Below are 20,369 nucleotides of genomic sequence, written 5' to 3' on the forward strand. Positions count from 1 at the left end.
GAGACTCGATTGCGCAGGCACTAGGAGGACTTACATCTACAATTTCTGTCCCTAGCTCTTATAGTTTCCATGGTCCTTGCGTTCATACATATGGACGGACAGACATACGGTTAGTCATACATGGCTAGATCGACTCGGCTGTTGATGCTGATCAAGAATATATTTACTTTATGGGGTTGGAGATTCTTCCTTCTGCCTGTTAAATACATTTACATTTTGCACAAATATACAAATACACTGCAGTGTTAACTTAACTAATTTGCGTATAGGGGCCCCACAAGTCAAAGCGTATTAAAGAATTTTAATAAGCCCTGCAAGTAGATGTGGCCTCCCATTAGACATTTTAAAATCTATTCCCTATTTAAGCCATTTAATGACTGTAGCATACATTATCAGGCAGTGTCAATAATGATAGACAAAATCAAAGGGTCCGCGTGAGCAATTTTAGTCTCGTATAATACATTATTAAACTTCGATGCCATTATAGCGAGGACCTTATGCTGATATGTCATCGCTACACATTTTTCGACAAAGTTTATAGATGCACAGGCAGGGAGTCCTAAACCTAATGCAATACTATGTGGAGGTTGAACAAAAGCTCACTCTCGGTACTAATAAAATAACAATAACTCACGACAGCGAAGGCTCTGAGCTCCTTTACAGAGAGTTTAGATCTGATGCATTGCATGCATTTATATCAGGGCTTTATAAATCTCTCAAGGCGATTGTTTTCCCGGCACACCCTAAAGGTTTGCAGCCTGTTTAGGCTCTAGCCAGAGAAGCAGAGGCATATTTGCAAACACATACGCTGAAGAAAGGGCACAAGCTTCAGAAGTCAATAAGCATCGTGCGCAGTTCAAGGAAGGGAAAAATAGCAGAGAAGAGCGAGGGGAAGAGAAAAACCCTCACTTCGTAAAGCGTCAACAAAACATCAACGGTCAAAATAGAAAGGAAGATCTGGACCGAACCCCAGAGAAAGTAGATTCCTCATCAAGTCAAGTGTAGGCAGCCCACAGAATTTGGGAAAACTCAGACAGATAGTGCACCAGCCCAAAACAGGCCAAAGGCATCAGCGGCTGAACAATGTTGTTCAAATAGCCCCTGACAGATAAGAGAATAATTATTAATCAAAGTTACACATGAAGAAATAGAAATAGAAATAGAAATGGCGAAATAGAAGTCGACAGCGTATCGACATTCGACGGCGAATGCTCCCGTTTAGCAGTCATTGAGCGACATATGGGAGAACATTAAACAAATTGTTAGTTACAGGCGCAGCAAAGAATTATGTAAAGTCCGTAAAGGAGCTGAAAAACATTAGTCAAACCAAAAATAAATGCCTAATGACAATTTTTGGGCAGACATCTCCATGTCATCACAGGCTTTGACCTGTTAACACGAGCGGGAGTGACTTTGAATTTGATCAATAGCACATTAGAATAGAACAATGCATCAGAACAGTTACAATACCATAATTTTGACAGCGTTATATTCACTGACGTTAACGATATAGTAGTGCCGAATTACATCAAAAAGCAATTCAAGAAAATGATTCTAAGGAATGTTAAGGCTTTTTCAACCTCTAAAGAGGCACCAACTTTTAACATCTGAGTAATCGCGACTGCTAGTACAGAAGATAACTATGGGGTGGCAGATTTCGTAAACAGTGAAATCAAGTAGTTGTTAAAAGATGGTATTAAAGTTGTGAATACTTATGATTTATAGTTGCCAGTGGCGGTGCAAAAACTGATGCCAAAAAGGTTAGAGCGATACAAGAGTACGTCGATCAAAAACACTTGTTTAGTCTTAGATATTTTTTGATTTGGCCAGTGACTATAGGAGATTTGTTAAAGATTTTACATCAATTGCAAAGCCAGCACTGGTCCAGAAAAGTTGCAGTAGAGTTTAATGAAATTCAACGCAATGCATTTGAACGACTACGGAATACTTCAACACTTCTTATATGGTACCCAAAAAATTAAAACTTTGATTGATCATCAACCTTTAACCTTTGCAGTTTCGAAAAATAGACTAACATAGACGAACATGAAATTACAAGGCGACCCTCAGTCAGACGCTGCTACCATTCACAGCGCATTGTCACTGACCTACACGGTCGAAACAACGGAAAAACCTTTAAATTGCTTCAGAAACCAAATAGTTCTAGATGAAGTACGTTTCCCACTAAAACGCAATTTCTTACTTTTCGGCAGCAAGACTCGCCACTCAATCAACTTCACTGATAAAAACACCATCTTCTAGACCCTCAAAGAGGTAATCAACCAAAATGTAGTCAATGCAATACACTGCGATTTTCCAACTCTGGCCAGTTTTCAACACGATTTGATATCGAATTTCCTAACAACTAATTTCTGGCACTGTAAAAATATCGTATTCGACATTACAAACAAAAGCGAACAGATCGCAATAATCATGGCAGAATATAATTGTGCGCGCCGAGCCGCACAAGAAAATGTCGAACAAGTCCTATGTGACTATTCTTTTTCCAAATATGAGAAAGTTATCGAATGAAGTCGCCGAAAATTCCAAAATTCTGTGCCAAAGCTAAATATAACAGACATCCAAAAATACAGGAGCTTAGAGAAATGCTCGACCTCGCAACACGGCATTTCAAACGGACAAATCGAACGATTCTACAGCACATAAATAGAAATAGACAGGTACAGGACGATATTGTGATTGATTGCGAAGATGACACCTTAGAAGCTATGCTCTACGACAACCTATGCCAAGTTGGCGAACCACGGCACCTGCTTTCGATCTCTTGTGGATGACGGCATTATGACTATCATAATCTTAAGGGATGAGTAGGTCAGCAGCGGTACCCAGATACTCGTTATCGCTTTCGAATATGCTGAGTTGGCGCGCCGAGTACAAACAAAATATATTCCACTCCGTCACTAAATGTCCGTAATATTCACTACCTGGACAATATACAACGCCAGCCGACCAACGGAGTGGCCCGCTAGGAATGACTACAACTGCCTAGATTTCAACACACTCAGAAAAGAAAGCCCGCTTCAGGCGGTAAATACTGTTTTTGGGTAAAATCGCTATTTAATGGGACTGGAATTGGCCTCTTGGCTGAATTCAAAAATATTTGCCCTTTTAATGAAGAGAAATATTCCATATGGAAATCTCGTATACTGGATCTGTTGGATTCTCCAGCAGCCGCATCAAATCAACATAAGCAAACATTCATGTAAACATAAGAAGAGGTCGAAATTTTGGTCTAGTGGAACAGCTGTTTATTATAAACAAGGTCGTTAAGCCTTTCTTGCACTTGTCGCAGCTGCTATAAATTGCATATTCCTTTTTGGCTTGGCCCGTAGTTCGTTGTTGATTGAGGCGAAGCGAAGAACCAATTCTGAGCCACAGCCAAATAACCTTATAAATTTGCCTAATAAACTGAATTATAACGTGTTGTTGTGAGAAGCCAAAAGTTTACTTATTTCTTGGCTTAGGTTCTAAACACTTGCTCAAAATATTAGTAACTCAACACTTGGAGGCCACGGCGAGATTTTACATTGCAGTGCATACAAGCAAAATAAATCGATTGCTAATTAAAATTGTGATTATTCAAGTAGAACATAATCATCGTAAATTGTTATAATTAGGCAAGTGCAAACCGCCTGTGAGAGCTGACCATTTACAGCTTCCAAATATTCGCATATACATAAACGCCGATAGTTGACTTTCGCGCTCTTCCCCTTTTCGGTTATTCGCCGGCTCAGCTTATATACATACGCTTGTATAAAAGGAGCTGCACAATTCGTCGCATGTTATGCGTTCAATTTGGTGTTCTGATTTTGTGCTTGTGAAAAAATGATGCAAGGCGAGAACACAGATGATATAAAGTCAAACAGGGTGTCTTTTCTTAAGCGCAAAGCGGCTGCATTGCAAGCGAGCCAAGTATATTGAAAATGAGGATGAAATTATCAACTCTTGTGCCGTCGACGTAGAAGTGCGGCTCTTGCTAATTGAAAAAAGTCTGCCCTTAATACCTCTCTAGAGGAGCTTAATTTCGATGAAATTGGCAGCAAATTACGCGATGATTTTGACCAGTTTGCTATGGTTGAAACTCGCGTTCGCGTAAATATTCAGCGTCGTCAACCTAACGGCCCGCCCCACTTAACCTTTCTTCGTCATTAGGATTTGCCAAACCAAACCTTGATCTTAGCCAACAGAACGCGCCTGCTCGAGCTCAATTTACCAGCATCATCCGGACGTTATACCGAATATTCGGTTGCAACATCCTCTTTCATGTTTGTCTGGTCCTGCGTTGAATTCGGTTCGATCTTTGGAGTTTTTCGTTGCCAATTATCATGCGGCTCTGGATATCCTAAATAGAAGATTAAGTAACAAACGTCTTGTTTTTTAGGCACACATCAATGAGAGTCTTGGGCTCAAGAGGGTAGATTAGGAGTCGGCTTCAAAACTGCATAGGTACTCGGACAAGATCAATTCGCATATGCGTGACTTACAGAATTTGGGCAGTTTGGAGCAAATTTCGAGATGCATAATAGTTCACACGCTGCTTCAAAGGTTGGACACCCACACTCAGACCAAATGGGTGGAGGCCGCAGGCATTGACAAAATCCCGACAGCCGATGAGTTCTTCACATTTCTGGAAAGGCGTAGTCAAAGTCTGGAGAGCGTGCAACATACCATGTCATACCATATAACCAATAATCAGGTGGGCAAATCCAACCATAACACTAACCACAGCAAAAGTGTGCTTGTAGCTGAGACTAACCAAAATAGGTGCATTTTTTGTGATGCGTCTGGTCACGGGATCTACATATGTAGTAAATTCGGAAATTTGTCTCCATCCCTTCGGCATAAGGAAGTTAAGAAACTGGCCCTTTGCTATAACTGCCTCAGGAATGGACACCAAACTCGGTCTTGCAATAGTAGTCATTGTCGTACTTGTGGAGGAAAGCATCACACACTGTTGAATTTTGCCACTTGAAGAGAAACTGAAATGCCGACACCATTACACCCACTCACTTCACTACCTCTCTTGCTGTCCAAGGTCTTCAGTCTGGTGTTGTGCTCCTGGCCACTGCAGTGGTACTGGTAAATAATAGTTCTTATTCCTTGTTTCCCAGTAGGGCCTTATTATCAGGCTCGCAGTTGCACATGGTCACATCCCGCACAACGACTTCGGTTAAGGAAAACCAGGTCGTCGGCAGTTGTCATGGGTCTCGGAGAAACAAGCGTCTCTACTGAAGGATCAGCTGTTAGGATTAACATGAAGTCACAAGACTCAGATTATTAAGCCACCTTTGATCCTCTTGTGGCTCCAACAATTACCGATGGTCAGCCCAGCATCGTCATCGATTCATCAGACTGGAAAATTCCCTCGAACATAAGGTTGGCTGATCCTGCGTTCAAGAAGCCACAGCGAGTGGATCTCTTAATTGGAGCGAGCCTTTTCTATGAGCTTTTGTCTGTTGGGCAAATTGTGCTTTTGCCAGGACTACCTCTTCTGCAAAAAACTCGTCTTGGCTGGTTCGTGAACGGTGGATTTAAGAGACCACGCAGTACCTCGTTGTTGGCTGGCGGCCGCACTCCTAATAGCAAAGCTAGTCAGTTGGACGTCCGTCTGAATGAGTTGGTTCGGCGGTTTTGGCAAATTGAAAGCTTGAAAGAGCCTACAGTAAAGGCCACAAATGCGAGCAGCATTTCGCCAATTACTTCTACCGTTTACCATCCGGAGAGTACTTAATTGTTGCCTCTGAAGAGGAGTGCAGAGCTTCTGGGAGAGTCTTGAGCGAAAACAGACAGCACCACAACCAAGTTGCCTGTTGTGCTTAATGGCTCAGCAGCTACTGATTCTGGACATTCTCTTAATGATCTACTGATGGCTGTTGCTCTGGCAGCTGAAAGTTACTTCCAGTGAATCATGTGGAGGGACTCGCCTTAGAAGGATATCGAAATCTTAAAATGAGATACAGTAACATATGGGACCTAATTAGCATCATTTCAGTCCGTGCGCGCAATGCACCAGTTGGCCTTTGATGAGCGTGATGAATGTCCAATTGGATCGGATGCCATCATTTTACGTTTACGATTTAATATCCGGAATCAACTCAGTTGCTGAACCCAGAGAAAAAATTCATCAGACGGCTTGGATATTGTCTCGTGGAAACTTCAAGCTTCGAAGTGGTGTTTCAGTCACCAATAAGTACTCAATGGAATAGCTTATGAAGATAGGAAACAGTACTTGAAGTTCGATGATGGAAGCGAAGTCACCAATGCCCTTGGTCTTGCATGGGATTTAGAGATCGACCAGTTGCTATTTTCATTTTCTGTTCTAGATTGTACTATTAAACCCTGCAGGCGATCAGCTCTGCCTATTGTTGCCCGGTTTTATGATCCGCTTGGACCTTTGGGACCAGTCATAACTAAGCCAAAAATATTTCTCCAACAGCTATGTAAGGATGAAAGCTTTCCGATTACACTTAATACGACGTGGAGGTAGCTATGCAGCAGTTTTCGTAACATTCGCCATGCATCGATTCCCAGAGTAGTACTCTTCGAGGGAGCTGATGTTGAAATACATGGATTTTGCGATGCCAGTGTAGAGGCCTATGGAGCCTGCATCTACCTAATGGCCAGGAATCCACTAGCCACTAGTCGTATCCTTTGCATCAAGTCTCAAGTAGCGCCATTAAAAGCATTGACTGTCCCAAAACTGGAACTGTTGGAGTCAAGCGTTGGCAAGTCTTTTATTGCTGGTGCGATTCGTCCGTTGTCCTATCCTGAATAAGAAATGAGCCCTTCAAATTTAACGTTTTCGTGGCAAAGCGTTTGGGTTGCTATACAAGAACTCACTGCCAGTATGGAGTTGCGATACATTCCGACGGACTGAAATCCAGCTGACATTGTTTCTAAAGGCACAGTTCCCGACGTCCTAGCCCAGTCGGAGCTCAGGTTTCATGGCCCATCGTATCTATTAAATGGTCGCCTAAATTGGCCGGCGACCTGTATGCCTGAAGCTCCAACCATTGAATTGAGGAAAAGAGTACAAATTCTTAAGTCTCCACATGCAGATTTAACTCTGGGATTCAAGCATTCAGGTATATGTACAAATTTATGAAGGGTATAAGGCAAAATTCGACTTAAATATTGGCCGATTGTAGGATTAAGAACAGTCTCTTAAGCAGTCGTTAGAAGTGTGAAGTGCTGAGAGCGAGGCCTATTTTTGTCGAACCTGTGATGGCAAGGCTTCCAAGGGAACGTCTGAAAGACGTTCGAGCCTTTACGGTAATTGGAGTCGATTATTGCAGACCCTTCTTCTATAAGTCGGAAGTTCGTACGAGGCCATCCATCAAGTGCGTCTTCATTTGTTTCACCAGCATAGCAATGCACCTAGAGCTAGTCAAGGACCTATCGACTGCTACATTTATGAGTGCCCTAAAGCGATTCATCGCCACTCGTGGCAAACCCAGTCAAACTTGGTCTGAGACCGCAACAAGCCCAGACGGATCTAAGAATGAGCTGGTTGATTTAAAACATCTCTTGCTCAGCATCCCCACATGGAAGCAGTTTGGCAGTTCTGCTTCGCCGATGACATCGAGTGGAAATTCAACCTATTGTCTTGGCCCGTAGTTCGTTGTTGATCGAGGCGAAGCGAACAACCTATTCTGAGCAACAGCCAAATAACCTTATAAATTTGCCTAATAAACTGAATTATAAGGTGTTGTTGTGAAAAGCCAAAAATTTACTTATTTCTTGGCTTAGGTCCTAAACAGTTGCTAAAAGGATTAGTAACTCAACAGGTTCTTTTATATCAGACCAATGTTTTATATGTTTGTGCGACTTTACTCGTATATATTATTTATTAGTTACAAGGTATGAATATATTTGTATGATTACAAAATTCTTATGACTTGTCTCTAGTGAGTCGTTTTCGGGAACCGAGAGCTGATTAGGTTTCGAACTCGTTCACGACTAAGCTATGTTTAATAGATTATAGATATTTTATTAAGGCGATGAGACTACCACATCCACTCCCCCCCAATGTTGCAACTAAGTTGCTAAATGAACGTATTTTTTGGGTGGACAATGTTGCCGTTAGTTGCAGGTGAAGATGATGTTGCATCGTTTGCTTCCTAGTCAGCTGCCTTAACGCGGTCGGTGTTTACCGTGTCATGCTTGCCGTTGATATCAATTACAAATTGCTTATCGTTGCGGCTGATAACTAGAAATGGCCCCTCATAAGGTGCTTTGAGCGGCGGTAGCTGTGAAGTGTGGCATGCCGTAGTTTGCAATCCAAACATGCAATTTAGCTTCCGTCTCTGCCGTTATGTTATTGGGACTGCCGCCGGCCAGCGTGAGAACCGGTCAATGCACGTCAGACAGTACCTGTAATTGTTGGACAGTGGCAACAGGGCCAATTAAATCAATATGGATATGTTCAAATCGCTTTTTAGGCAGGTTGAATTCTTGAAGCGCTGCTATGTTGTGTCTGTTGACTTTTGACTGCTGGCTGCTTATGGAGTTGTTGACCTTTTCAACTATGTTTCTTTTCATGTCTTTCCAGACGAAACGTTCGTTTATGAGTTTCACCGTAACGCGCTTACCTGGGTGCGATAAGCTATGAATGGAATTGAAGACTTGCTTCGTGCCAAATCAGTCTTGCATTGCTCGAACATCTGGTCTGCTTCCGCGTTCCACACTATTGTCGTCTTGTCCTTCTTTTTGTTGCCTATTATATTCTTTTGCAGTTGTCCTTGCTTAAACGCTGCATTAGGTAAGCATCGTCTGTACACATTAAGCATCGCTAAAAAACTTTTGAGTTCGTGCGCCAGAGTGGGTCTTTTGAAATCCATGATGGCCTGTATCCGATCATTGGTCGGAGCTATGCCGGTCTTTGTGACATGATAGCTCAGGAAATCCACTTGTGGTTGCCCAAAGATGCAATTTGAGGCGCTTATGCGCAGTCCATTCTGCCGTAGTCTTCCAAACACATCCTTGACGTGGTTATAATGCTCCTCTTCATTTTGCGATGCGATTGAGATGTCATAAATGTAAGCTATTACATTGTCCATATCATGAAATATTTGGTCCATGAATTGTTGAAATGTTTGGCTAGCGTTAAATAGCCCAAATGTCAATACATTAAATTCGTATAGCCCAAATGGAGTGACGGTTGCGGTTTTGCTGCGGTGTTCTTGGGCTATTGGTATCTAATTTTATGCTCGTTCCAGATCAGTTGTCGTAACGTTTGACTAGCCACTCAGTTTGTATTTGATATCATGAATATGCGGCAATGGATACCTGTCTGGCTTTGAGATGTGGTTCAGCCGTCTGTAGTTGCCGCATGGCCATTCGTTTCTGTTTTTCTTGACTCCCATGTGTAGTGGGCTTGCCCACTGGCTGCTGCTTGGATTGCAATTGCCCTGCTTCAGCATTTAGTCAAATTCTCGTTTAGCTATAGCTAATTTTTAAGAGTTTATGCTTACGCTGCACTTCCCACGCTCCGTCTGAGCGCATTCCAAGAGCATATATGCTCACTAACACAGACATATCCATCTACTCACTCTCCCTCTCTTTGTAGCTGTTAACCAATAACAGCATAAATATATAGATGTATCCATAGGCTAAGCGCATAATATTGACTTTAAATAAATTCATTTCAATAACCAAACAAGCTCTGACGTACTGTATCAACTCCAATATTACATGGCGACCGTGACATGGTCACGATTCCCTGCCTGGAGGCAGTAGAATAAAAATACAAGAAATTAAATAAATCCATGCCTGGAGGATCACAAACACAAGAGGATAAGTAAATTCCAGCCTACAGGCAGATGACGAGGATCGTGGACCGGAAAACTACAAATTACTGACTGAGTAGAGTGCACCAATGGGAAAACGCAGGGGTGGTCAGAAAACTAAAATAAAACAAGTAAGAGGTTCTAGTCGAGAGCTCCCGAATAAGGAATATAAAAGAAATACTTAAGCAGGGCTAATGATCTGGACAGGAATATAAAAATGTACTAGAAGTATAAAATTTAAAAATGTATACAATGAGATTTGAAACGAAGATATAAAAAAAATGAAATTAATCTTAAAATGATACATATAAAAAATTGAGAAAAACATAGGAATAATAATAAGATTCTTAGAAATGGAATAGAAGCAATTAGAGAGGTCTATGTCAAAGATACCTATTTTAATTAAAGAATTCAACAATTGGTCTCAACGACCCCTGTAAGCATATATGAATTAGAAACTTTATGGATACGGATATGGATATGGATACATTTCACTTAGATTTCTCACCGTAATTCCATTGTACATACACACAAAAGTGGATAGTATTGATAACCCTCCCGGCTATACAAGTTAGATCATTAGATCATTAGATCATTAAAGAGCATCCAATACTAGGAAGAACCTAGACTTCATAGTATTAAATAAACCAACAATATATTAAATAGCAATATTCACCAAACAAATACCCATAAATTGAATGGCACCAGATAGTTGGAAAAGTAAAGCTGCTTAGATTGAATTTCGTCAAATCATAGAAGTGACAAAATAAGAGCCGATAACATTTAATAAATCACTCTTGACAAACTCAAATAAAAACTCCTACTCTTACCATGGAAATGGTAAGGCGATGGAAAGGCGGAAAACCTTCAACGTTTTTTGGATGCATTGAATCTAATAGATTCCTTTAAAATGCACCCACGAACTAACAGCAGTAAGCATAACAAAGATTAAAATGAAGGGCCACGCTAGAAATTTGATAACTAATGAGCAGATAACTCTTGCTATTATAAATTAATTATCCAAAGGAGTAAAAGGAGAATCTGTAGACGTCATATCTGCAAAACTTCTTAATCTGCAGCAAAAGAGAAAAACGGCTAGGCTCTTGAAGGTGCGTTTATCAGTTTAAGCCCGGATCTAGCTAACAAATACAGGTTGCAAAGGCCATGACCCAAAATTACGCAATTGACAAGGTAAAGCTGGTCATGCAAACAGGCACATTTAAGACCATGAATAATGCCATTTCAAAACCGTTGTAGGGGAGCAACAGGCCAGACAAATTCTGAATTGTACTTCCGTTAATGACAATATGGAAATAACAGAAGAAACCGTGGCAGAGGTAATTATCAGAACAACGGTTCTAGAAATAATAACCAAAGTTATAACAGAAATTATAATAGGGCACAAGGCCAAAATAGAGGAAACTCTAGAGGCCTTGGCAACTCGGATCGAGGCCACAACAATCATATCTGAGTTACTCAGACTATTTTGTAAAATCAACAGAACCCTTAAGATATGGAACAAGAAGAAAAGTTCACACAGTCAATCTAAACCGCAGTATCTTCATCAAAATAAATAACGAAAAACCTTATTGCTAGACATATTAATATTAAAAAAACATGTTGATACATTTGAAAACATTAATTTAAAAATTATCAACTCAAATATCTGGAATCGGGGAAGGTTCAGTTTTTTCTACAAGCATTCGTAGAATTGTCTACCGGAAAACATTTCATTCCACACGACTTTCACATAGTCGGACACGATATCCCAATACCCAGCGATGGCATTATTGGTATAGACTTCTTTAAAAAGTATAATTTCCAATTAGATTTCACACAAACATGTGATTCTCTAATACTTCAGCCCAATAATTTAAATTATCCAATAAAATTACCAATAACTCACACTTGTGATAATAATGCCACAATACTTCCAGCCCGTTCTGAAGCAGTCCGTCAAATCAATATTGTTTCGCCAAAAAACAATATTTTCATTCCAAATCAAGAAATTGATAAATGAATATTCATTGGAAATACTATTTCCAATAATCAACAAACAATTGTCTGAATATTAAATACAATAAATTCAATAGAAATAGTGAATCATAACGACATTAAAATTTAAAAGCTAAGTGAGTATGAAACAGTTCGTGCAATTAGCAAAGATCGCCAAGAAACGGTGATGAAAAAACTGAAAAAGCGCTTTCCCCTATTATTCAAAACACAACTAAACGATCTCTGCAACAAGTAAACAGACATATTTGAACTCGGAACCGAATCCATAACAAGCAGTAATTTTTATATACAGAAACTAAGACTAAAAGTTACTGAGCCAGCTTACATTAAGAACTACAGAGCCCCTCTTACTCATATAGAGGAAGTCGAAATGCTTATCTCGGATAAAATTGTAGAGCCGTCTGTATCGGAATATAATAGCCCTACACTTCTTGTCCCCAAAAAGGGCTTACCTGGTTCCGATAACAAGAGATGGCGATTAGTTATAGACTATCGTCAAATTTACAAAAAACTCTTGTCCGACAAACTTCCACTCTCAAGAATAGATGATATTCTTGACCAACTAGACAGCAAAATATTTCTCATGTTCAGATTTAATGTCCGGTTTTAGCCAAATAGAATTAGAAGAAAATTCTAGAAACATAACGTCTTTTTCAACGAGCAATGGATCCTATCGTTATACACGATTACCATATAGTCTAAAAATAGCGCCTAATTATTTTCAAAGAATGATGACCATCGTTTTTTCTGGATTAGAACCTTCACAAACTTTCTTGTACATGGATGACTTAATCGTCATCGGTTGTTCCAAAAAACACATGATCAAAATTTTAACAAACGTTTTAACCTTAAATTATATCCAGAAAAATGTTCATTTTTCATGCACGAAGTGACTTTTCTAGCTCATAAGTGTAGTGATCAAGATATTTTGCCAGATGACAAAAAATATGATGTCATTGAAAAATATCCAGTCCCAGCTGATAGCGCTAAGAAGATTCGTTGCATTTTGCAATTATTACAGACGTTTTATAAAAAACTTTGCGTCACATAACAAGATTTTGTAAAAAGACTATAAAGTTTGAGTGGTCCGATGAATGCCAAAAAGCTTTCGAATATTTAAAAAAAAGCTCTTATGAAGCCTTCTTTACTAAAATACCTTGATTTTAGCCAAGAATTTTGTATCATAACAGATGCGAGTAAACTAGATGCCAGCGAAAGTACGAAGATAAACAATTGCCCGTAGCATATGCTTCTCGTTCATTTACAAAAAGAGAAATCAATAAAAGTAAAACCAAACAGGAGTTGGCAGCAATCCACTGGGCAATAGCGCATTTTCGACCATATATGGTCAATATTTCACAATTGAAACAAACCATTCACCATTGACATTTCTGTTTTCAATGGTAAATCCAAGTTCACAATTAACGAATTTAGAAGAGTATGAGTTCACTGTAGAATACCTTAAGGGAAAAGATAATTTTGGTTATCAAGAATAACCATCAAAGAATTAAAATGTACTAATACAAATGCCTTGAACGTCGCTTCAAGACAACAAAGTAGACAAAATAAATCCTGCGCAGGGTAGGACCAAGAAATTTTGCTAATGCAATATCTTGATAGTTTCTATTCGGAAAATAGTGACCTTGTACATAACAAATACGCTATGTATTTTAAAACATGGTAAAAAGGTTGTTGCAAGAATTGAGATTAGCGACCATTACACTAATGGAACTATCGATTTAGGTCAGTTTTTCCAACGGCTTGAAAAAGAAGCCGGTATATTAGGAATCAGCCAATACAAAGTGGTACCGAGTGAAAAGATCTTTGAAAACACTTCAATAGATTCTTTCAAAAATATGGGCAATATATATTTAAAGAACTTAAGAGTAGCGCTACTCAGGCCGGTAACCCAAATAAATATAGAAGGAAAGCAATAATGAAAAGGAAGCAATAATGTCTACATTCCATGATTATCCTATTCAAGGTGGTCATACAGGCATTTCAAAAACGCTAGCAAAAATAAAAAGACATTACTATTGGAAAAATATGACACGTCATATAACAAAATCCGTAAGTAATTTTCTGAAATGTTTAAAAGCTTAGACAACAAAGCACACTAAGCCACCTATGATTATAACTGAAACACCAACAAACGCTTTCGACAGGGTAATTGTTGACACTATAGGTCCATTACCAAGATCAGAGAAGGCTAACGTATGCAGTTACACTAATTTCTGACTTAACAAAATACCTAGTTGCCATTCCAATCCAAATAAAAATGCAAACACTGTCGCTAAAGCTATATTTGAATTTTTTATTCTGAAGTACAGTCCAATGAAGACGTTCATTACGGACATGTGATCAGAATATAAGAATTCAATAATAAATGACTTGTGCAAATATCTAAGAATTAATAATATAACATCTACAGTACACCGCCACCAGACAGTAGGAGCTGTCGAAAGAAGTCATAGAAATTTTAACGAATACATACGATCAAACATATCAGTTGATTAAACTGATTGGGACGTATGGCTTCAATATTTCGTTTACTGTATCACGACCCTTCTATGACTCATACTTATTGTCCATATGAGCTAGTATTTGGTAAAATAAATAACCTACTAAAACATTTTAATAGCAAAGATAGTACAGAACTTTATAATATATGTAGACGATTACGCTCTAAAAAATAAAAGAATTAAAATACAAAATAATTGATCAGCCAAAACAAAACAAAATAAAAAATATATAAATTTTTATATTCTTTTTAATCATTTACACCCTTTAAAAAAAATGTATACAATTAATTAAAAATTACTTCATTATATTACGTTGTTTTTCTAAAAGGGTGTTGTAGTGTGTATATGCCTTAAATGAATATAAATATATAAAGAATAATAAAATATATAAATAAGTATGCGGCACTTAGTCACATACAATAACAATTATACATTAAGCAGACTCAGAGCCACTTTATATATTGGCTCTGGCTCATATTACGCAGCGCAGGTCATTAGCCTCTCTAGCTGACCGTTTTTGCGTACGCAGCACTTCCCACGCTCCGTCTGAGCTCTTTCCATGAGCAACATATATGTTCACTAATATGCAAACTACTTACTCTCCCTTTTTAATAACAGCATAAGTATATACATGTATCCATAAGCTAGGCGCATTATATTGACTTTAAATAAATTCATTCGATTTTAATAACCAAACAAGCACTGACGTACTGTATCAACTCAAATATTACAATGTAATGCTGTACTGTCGTTTCTACATCGTGTGCGGCGTACTTGCAGAGCATGGTAGAGTCGCTGTATTTGCTGTACTTCGAAACGGTTATTGGACACTGGAAACACAGTGATATTGGTTTTTCGAACTCCACACTGCACGGCGTGTCCCCAGCTTTGTAGAGCTGTCCGTAAGAAGTTTTCTGCGTACGTCGACCACCAGATTGGTTTGGTGACGTCAGCGATGTCCAATTGCCAGTCCAGTTTTCTGCGTAGGCCGAAATTGACTGTGGATATTTTTGTGGCAAACTTTTTTATTGGATTACCATTTGCTGCGTAAAGATAGCTTGTGGGCTGAGCCCTGCGATTTGTGGGAGGTAAGATAGAGAAATCAGCGCCTGTATCGATCATGTATTTAATTTTTTATGTTTGGTAGATAAAACAGATAAGATAGACGATAAATAGGGCAGAAAGAGCTGCAAAAAGTATCATAATTGAATTTCAAGGAGTCTCATTTCTGTCATTTGTTTATAATGATAATCCTGCAAAGGAAATTTAAGAAAAGTTAGGCTCAGTGTACAAGCGTAAAGGTTTAGCTACGCAATTTTCCATACGGAAGCTGTTTTTAACATTTAAATTATTTGCGACACTCCACTTAATAGTCATTATAATAGATTTGGAATAAGCATCACACTTACTTTTAACATTACATAATAGCTTTCTAAATGCCATTACTTGATCACGAGATCAAACTTCAGAATGCTACTGAAGATACAAGCAGTAAAATTTTGCACGCTGTGGTTTAAAATGTCAAAAAGAGTTAAAAACAGGACCGTTTCATCTTAAATCAAAATTTAAGCCCAGGCATACAAATAATTTTAAACAAATATTCAATGCTATTTTGTGGCGAAAAGGACATTTTAAAAAATCAACGAAAATAAACAGGCCCAAGCAGCAAATGCACAACCCAACGAAGGTTTTGCATTATTGTTGAGGCAGCATTAATATTCTCTCATTAATATTGGATTCTGGGGCTTCAGCCCATATGATAAGTACCGAAACCAAAAATTGAGTTTGCTGTTCCAAAATTTGGGGAGTACATTTGTGCTACTCCTAAGGGTACAGTAAAACTAATTGAAAATATTAACCTGTGCTTTTTTGCAAAGATATCGCACAAGCTTTTGTATTATTTTGTAAGTTCCATCATTGTGCAGCCAGCCAAGTGTATTTAATAAAAACTGGTCTGCTTCAGTTGCTTGCATTTATTTGATTGACTCTTGTTTCTTCTCTTTACGTTAACTTTGCTAAAGCCGCGCAGCTGCGCTGCCGATAATGCCAGCAGCGGAGCGGTTGCATTATGTGTATCTTATATTAATGTTGACAGCGCTTAGAGAGAGAGATTATGTTATCAGCACATATGCATGTACATTGTTAGGCGGCCAGCGTGGGACCGCTGACTCTGCATTTATGATACATGGAGCATGGAGATCATACTTAACTCGCACTTGGACTTAAGTATTTATGTAAATACTGCGGTGTTGCTCATCATAGTCCAGAGACGAATTGTAAAGCCGGCCACCGACGCGGAGGAGGTCACGTTCATTCAGAAATGGTGCAAGAGATGCAACGGTGCTGGATTTTTTCACATTTCCATGAGAATGATTCTCCTTGATATCCCATAAGTTCGCTCTCTGTACAACCCGAAGACGAATGCGAGTGCCGTGATAAATGTCTGCAACAGTGAGTCCATGATGCCTTATACGCTTCATAAATTTGTACACATAGCCGAATGTGCGCTGCATAGAGCCAAAAAATTAGCGTGCTTGCATCCCAGAGTTAAATCTGCATGTGGAGACTTAAGAATTTGTACTCTTTTCCTCAATTCAATGGTTGGAGCTTCAGGCATACAGGTCGCCGGCCAATTTAGGCGACCATTTAATAAATACAATGGGCCATGAAACCAGAGCTCCGACTGGGCTAGGACGTCGGGAACTGTGCGTCTAGAAAGAATGTCAGCTGGATTTCTATCAGTCGGAATATATCGCAACTCCATACTGGCAGTGAGTTCTTGTATAGCAGCCCAAACGATTTCCCACGAAAAAGTTAAATTTGAAGGGCTCATTTCTTATCCAGGATAGGACAAAGGACGAATCGCACCAGAAATAAAATACTTGCCAACAGCTTGGCTCCAACAATTCCAGTTTTGGGACAGTCAATGCTTTCAATGGCGTTACTCGAGACTTGGAGCAAAGGATACGACTTGTGGCTAGTGGACTCCTGGCCATTACGTACATGCAGGCTCCATAGGCCTCTACACTGGCATCGCAAAATCCATGTATTTCAACATCAGCTCCTTCGAAGAGTACTACTCTGGGAAACAATACATGGCGAATGTTGCGAAAACTGCTGCATAGCTCCCTCCACGTCGTATCACGTGCAATCGGCAAGCTTTTATCCAAAGTGAGTTTGGCCTTACAAAGCTGTTGGAGAAATATCTTTGCCTTAGTTATGACCGGTCCCAAAAGTCCTAGCGGATCATAAAACCGGGCAACAATAGACAGAACTGATCGCCTGCAGGGTTTAACAGTACAATCTAGATCAGAAAATAAAAATAGCAACTGGTCGATCGCTGGATCCCATACAAGCCCACTGGAAGTAACTATCAGCCGAAGTCACTTGGACACAACGATACTTTTTGCAAATATCAGCTGCGACAGCAACAGGATATGTGCGGAAGCGATGAGAATGTGAAACAACTTACGTTGAATGATTGTCATCAGTACATCATTAAGAGAATGTCCAGAATCAGTAGTTGCTGAGCCATTAAGCACAACAGGCAACTTGGTTGTGAGGCTTAATGGCTCAGCAACTACTGATTCTGGACATTCTCTTAATGATGTACTGATGACAATCATTCAACGTAAGTTGTTTCACATTCTCATCGCTTCCGCACATATCCTGTTGCTGTCGCAGCTGATATTTGCAAAAAGTATCGTTGTGTCCGAGTGACTTCGGCTGATAGTTACTTCCAGTGGGCTTGTATGGGATCCAGCGATCGACCAGTTGCTATTTTTATTTTCTGATCTAGATTGTACTGTTAAACCCTGCAGGCGATCAGTTCTGTCTATTGTTGCCCGGTTTTATGATCCGCTAGGACTTTTGGGACCGGTCATAACTAAGGCAAAGATATTTCTCCAACAGCTTTGTAAGGCCAAACTCACTTTGGATAAAAGCTTGCCGATTGCACGTGATACGACGTGGAGGGAGCTATGCAGCAGTTTTCGCAACATTCGCCATGTATTGTTTCCCAGAGTAGTACTCTTCGAAGGAGCTGATGTTGAAATACATGGATTTTGCGATGCCAGTGTAGAGGCCTATGGAGCCTGCATGTACGTAATGGCCAGGAGTCCACTAGCCACAAGTCGTATCCTTTGCTCCAAGTCTCGAGTAACGCCATTGAAAGCATTGACTGTCCCAAAACTGGAATTGTTGGAGCCAAGCTGTTGGCAAGTATTTTATTTCTGGTGCGATTCGTCCTTTGTCCTATCCTGGATAAGAAATGAGCCCTTCAAATTTAACTTTTTCGTGGGAAATCGTTTGGGCTGCTATACAAGAACTCACTGCCAGTATGGAGTTGCGATATATTCCGACTGATAGAAATCCAGCTGACATTCTTTCTAGACGCACAGTTCCCGACGTCCTAGCCCAGTCGGAGCTCTGGTTTCATGGCCCATTGTATTTATTAAATGGTCGCCTAAATTGGCCGGCGACCTGTATGCCTGAAGCTCCAACCATTGAATTGAGGAAAAGAGTACAAATTCTTAAGTCTCCACATGCAGATTTAACTCTGGGATGCAAGCACGCTAATTTTTTGGCTCTATGCAGCGCACATTCGGCTATGTGTACAAATTTATGAAGCGTATAAGGCATCATGGACTCACTGTTGCAGACATTTATCACGGCACTCGCATTCGTCTTCGGGTTGTACAGAGAGCGAACTTATGGGATATCAAGGAGAATCATTCTCATGGAAATGTGAAAAAATCCAGCACCGTTGCATCTCTTGCACCATTTCTGAATGAACGTGACCTCCTCCGCGTCGGTGGCCGGCTTTACAATTCGTCTCTGGACTATGATGAGCAACACCGCAGTATTTACATAAATACTTAAGTCCAAGTGCGAGTTAAGTATGATCTCCATGCTCCATGTATCATAAATGCAGAGTCAGCGGTCCCACGCTGGCCGCCTAACAATGTACATGCATATGTGCTGATAACATAATCTCTCTCTCTAAGCGCTGTCAACATTAATATAAGATACACATAATGCAACCGCTCCGCTGCTGGCATTATCGGCAGCGCAGCTGCGCGGCTTTAGCAAAGTTAACGTAAAGAGAAGAAACAAGAGTCAATCAAATAAATGCAAACAACTGAAGCAGACCAGTTTTTATTAAATACACTTGGCTGGCTGCACAATGATGGAACTTACAAAATAATACAAAAGCTTGTGCGATATCTTTGCAAAAAAGCACAGGTTAATATTTTCAATTAGTTTTACTGTACCCTTAGGAGTAGCACAAATGTACTCCCCAAACTTTGGAACAGCAAACTCAATTTTTGGTTTCGGTACTTATCATATGGGCTGAAGCCCCAGAATCCAATATTAATGAGAGAATATTAATGCTGCCTCAACAATAATGCAAAACCTTCGTTGGGTTGTGCATTTGCTGCTTGGGCCTGTTTATTTTCGTTGATTTTTTAAAATGTCCTTTTCGCCACAAAATAGCATTGAATATTTGTTTAAAATTATTTGTATGCCTGGGCTTAAATTTTGATTTAAGATGAAACGGTCCTGTTTTTAACTCTTTTTGACATTTTAAACCACAGCGTGCAAAATTTTACTGCTTGTATCTTCAGTAGCATTCTGAAGTTTGATCTCGTGATCAAGTAATGGCATTTAGAAAGCTATTATGTAATGTTAAAAGTAAGTGTGATGCTTATTCCAAATCTATGTGCGGAAGCGATGAGAATGTGAAACAACTTACGTTGAATGATTGTCATCAGTACATCATTAAGAGAATGTCCAGAATCAGTAGTTGCTGAGCCATTAAGCACAACAGGCAACTTGGTTGTGGTGCTGTCTTCCATCAAGAAGCAATGATGTGGGAGGAAGTATTTACAGCATCCACTCAACTCTGCACTATCTCGCGACATGTGCTTTAGATCAAAAAACTTTTCGATGAATGCCGAATACTACTCCTTTAGATGCGAATTCCTACCCAATTTTCGCTCAAGAGAAATCGACAATGAGC

At 39.6% G+C, this 20,369-nt stretch overlaps 1 protein-coding gene across 1 annotated transcript; it reads left to right on the forward strand.

The window, feature by feature from the left end:
• The first annotated feature begins 7,245 nt into the window (after positions 1–7,245).
• On the forward strand, positions 7,246–7,638 carry LOC138911678 (uncharacterized). Its single transcript, XM_070211063.1, has one exon. It carries the CDS (start codon positions 7,246–7,248, stop codon positions 7,636–7,638), a length of 393 nt encoding a protein of 130 aa, XP_070067164.1.
• The last annotated feature ends 12,731 nt before the right edge of the window (positions 7,639–20,369 follow it).

Source organism: Drosophila virilis, unplaced genomic scaffold (genome assembly GCF_030788295.1).
Source record: "Drosophila virilis strain 15010-1051.87 unplaced genomic scaffold, Dvir_AGI_RSII-ME tig00001990, whole genome shotgun sequence".
Taxonomy (NCBI): Eukaryota; Metazoa; Arthropoda; class Insecta; order Diptera; family Drosophilidae; genus Drosophila; species Drosophila virilis.

Excerpts from the sequence above, each read along its gene's own strand:
- LOC138911678 (XM_070211063.1), top strand. The coding sequence starts at position 7,246 with ATGGCAAGGCTTCCAAGGGAACGTCTGAAAGACGTTCGAGCCTTTACG.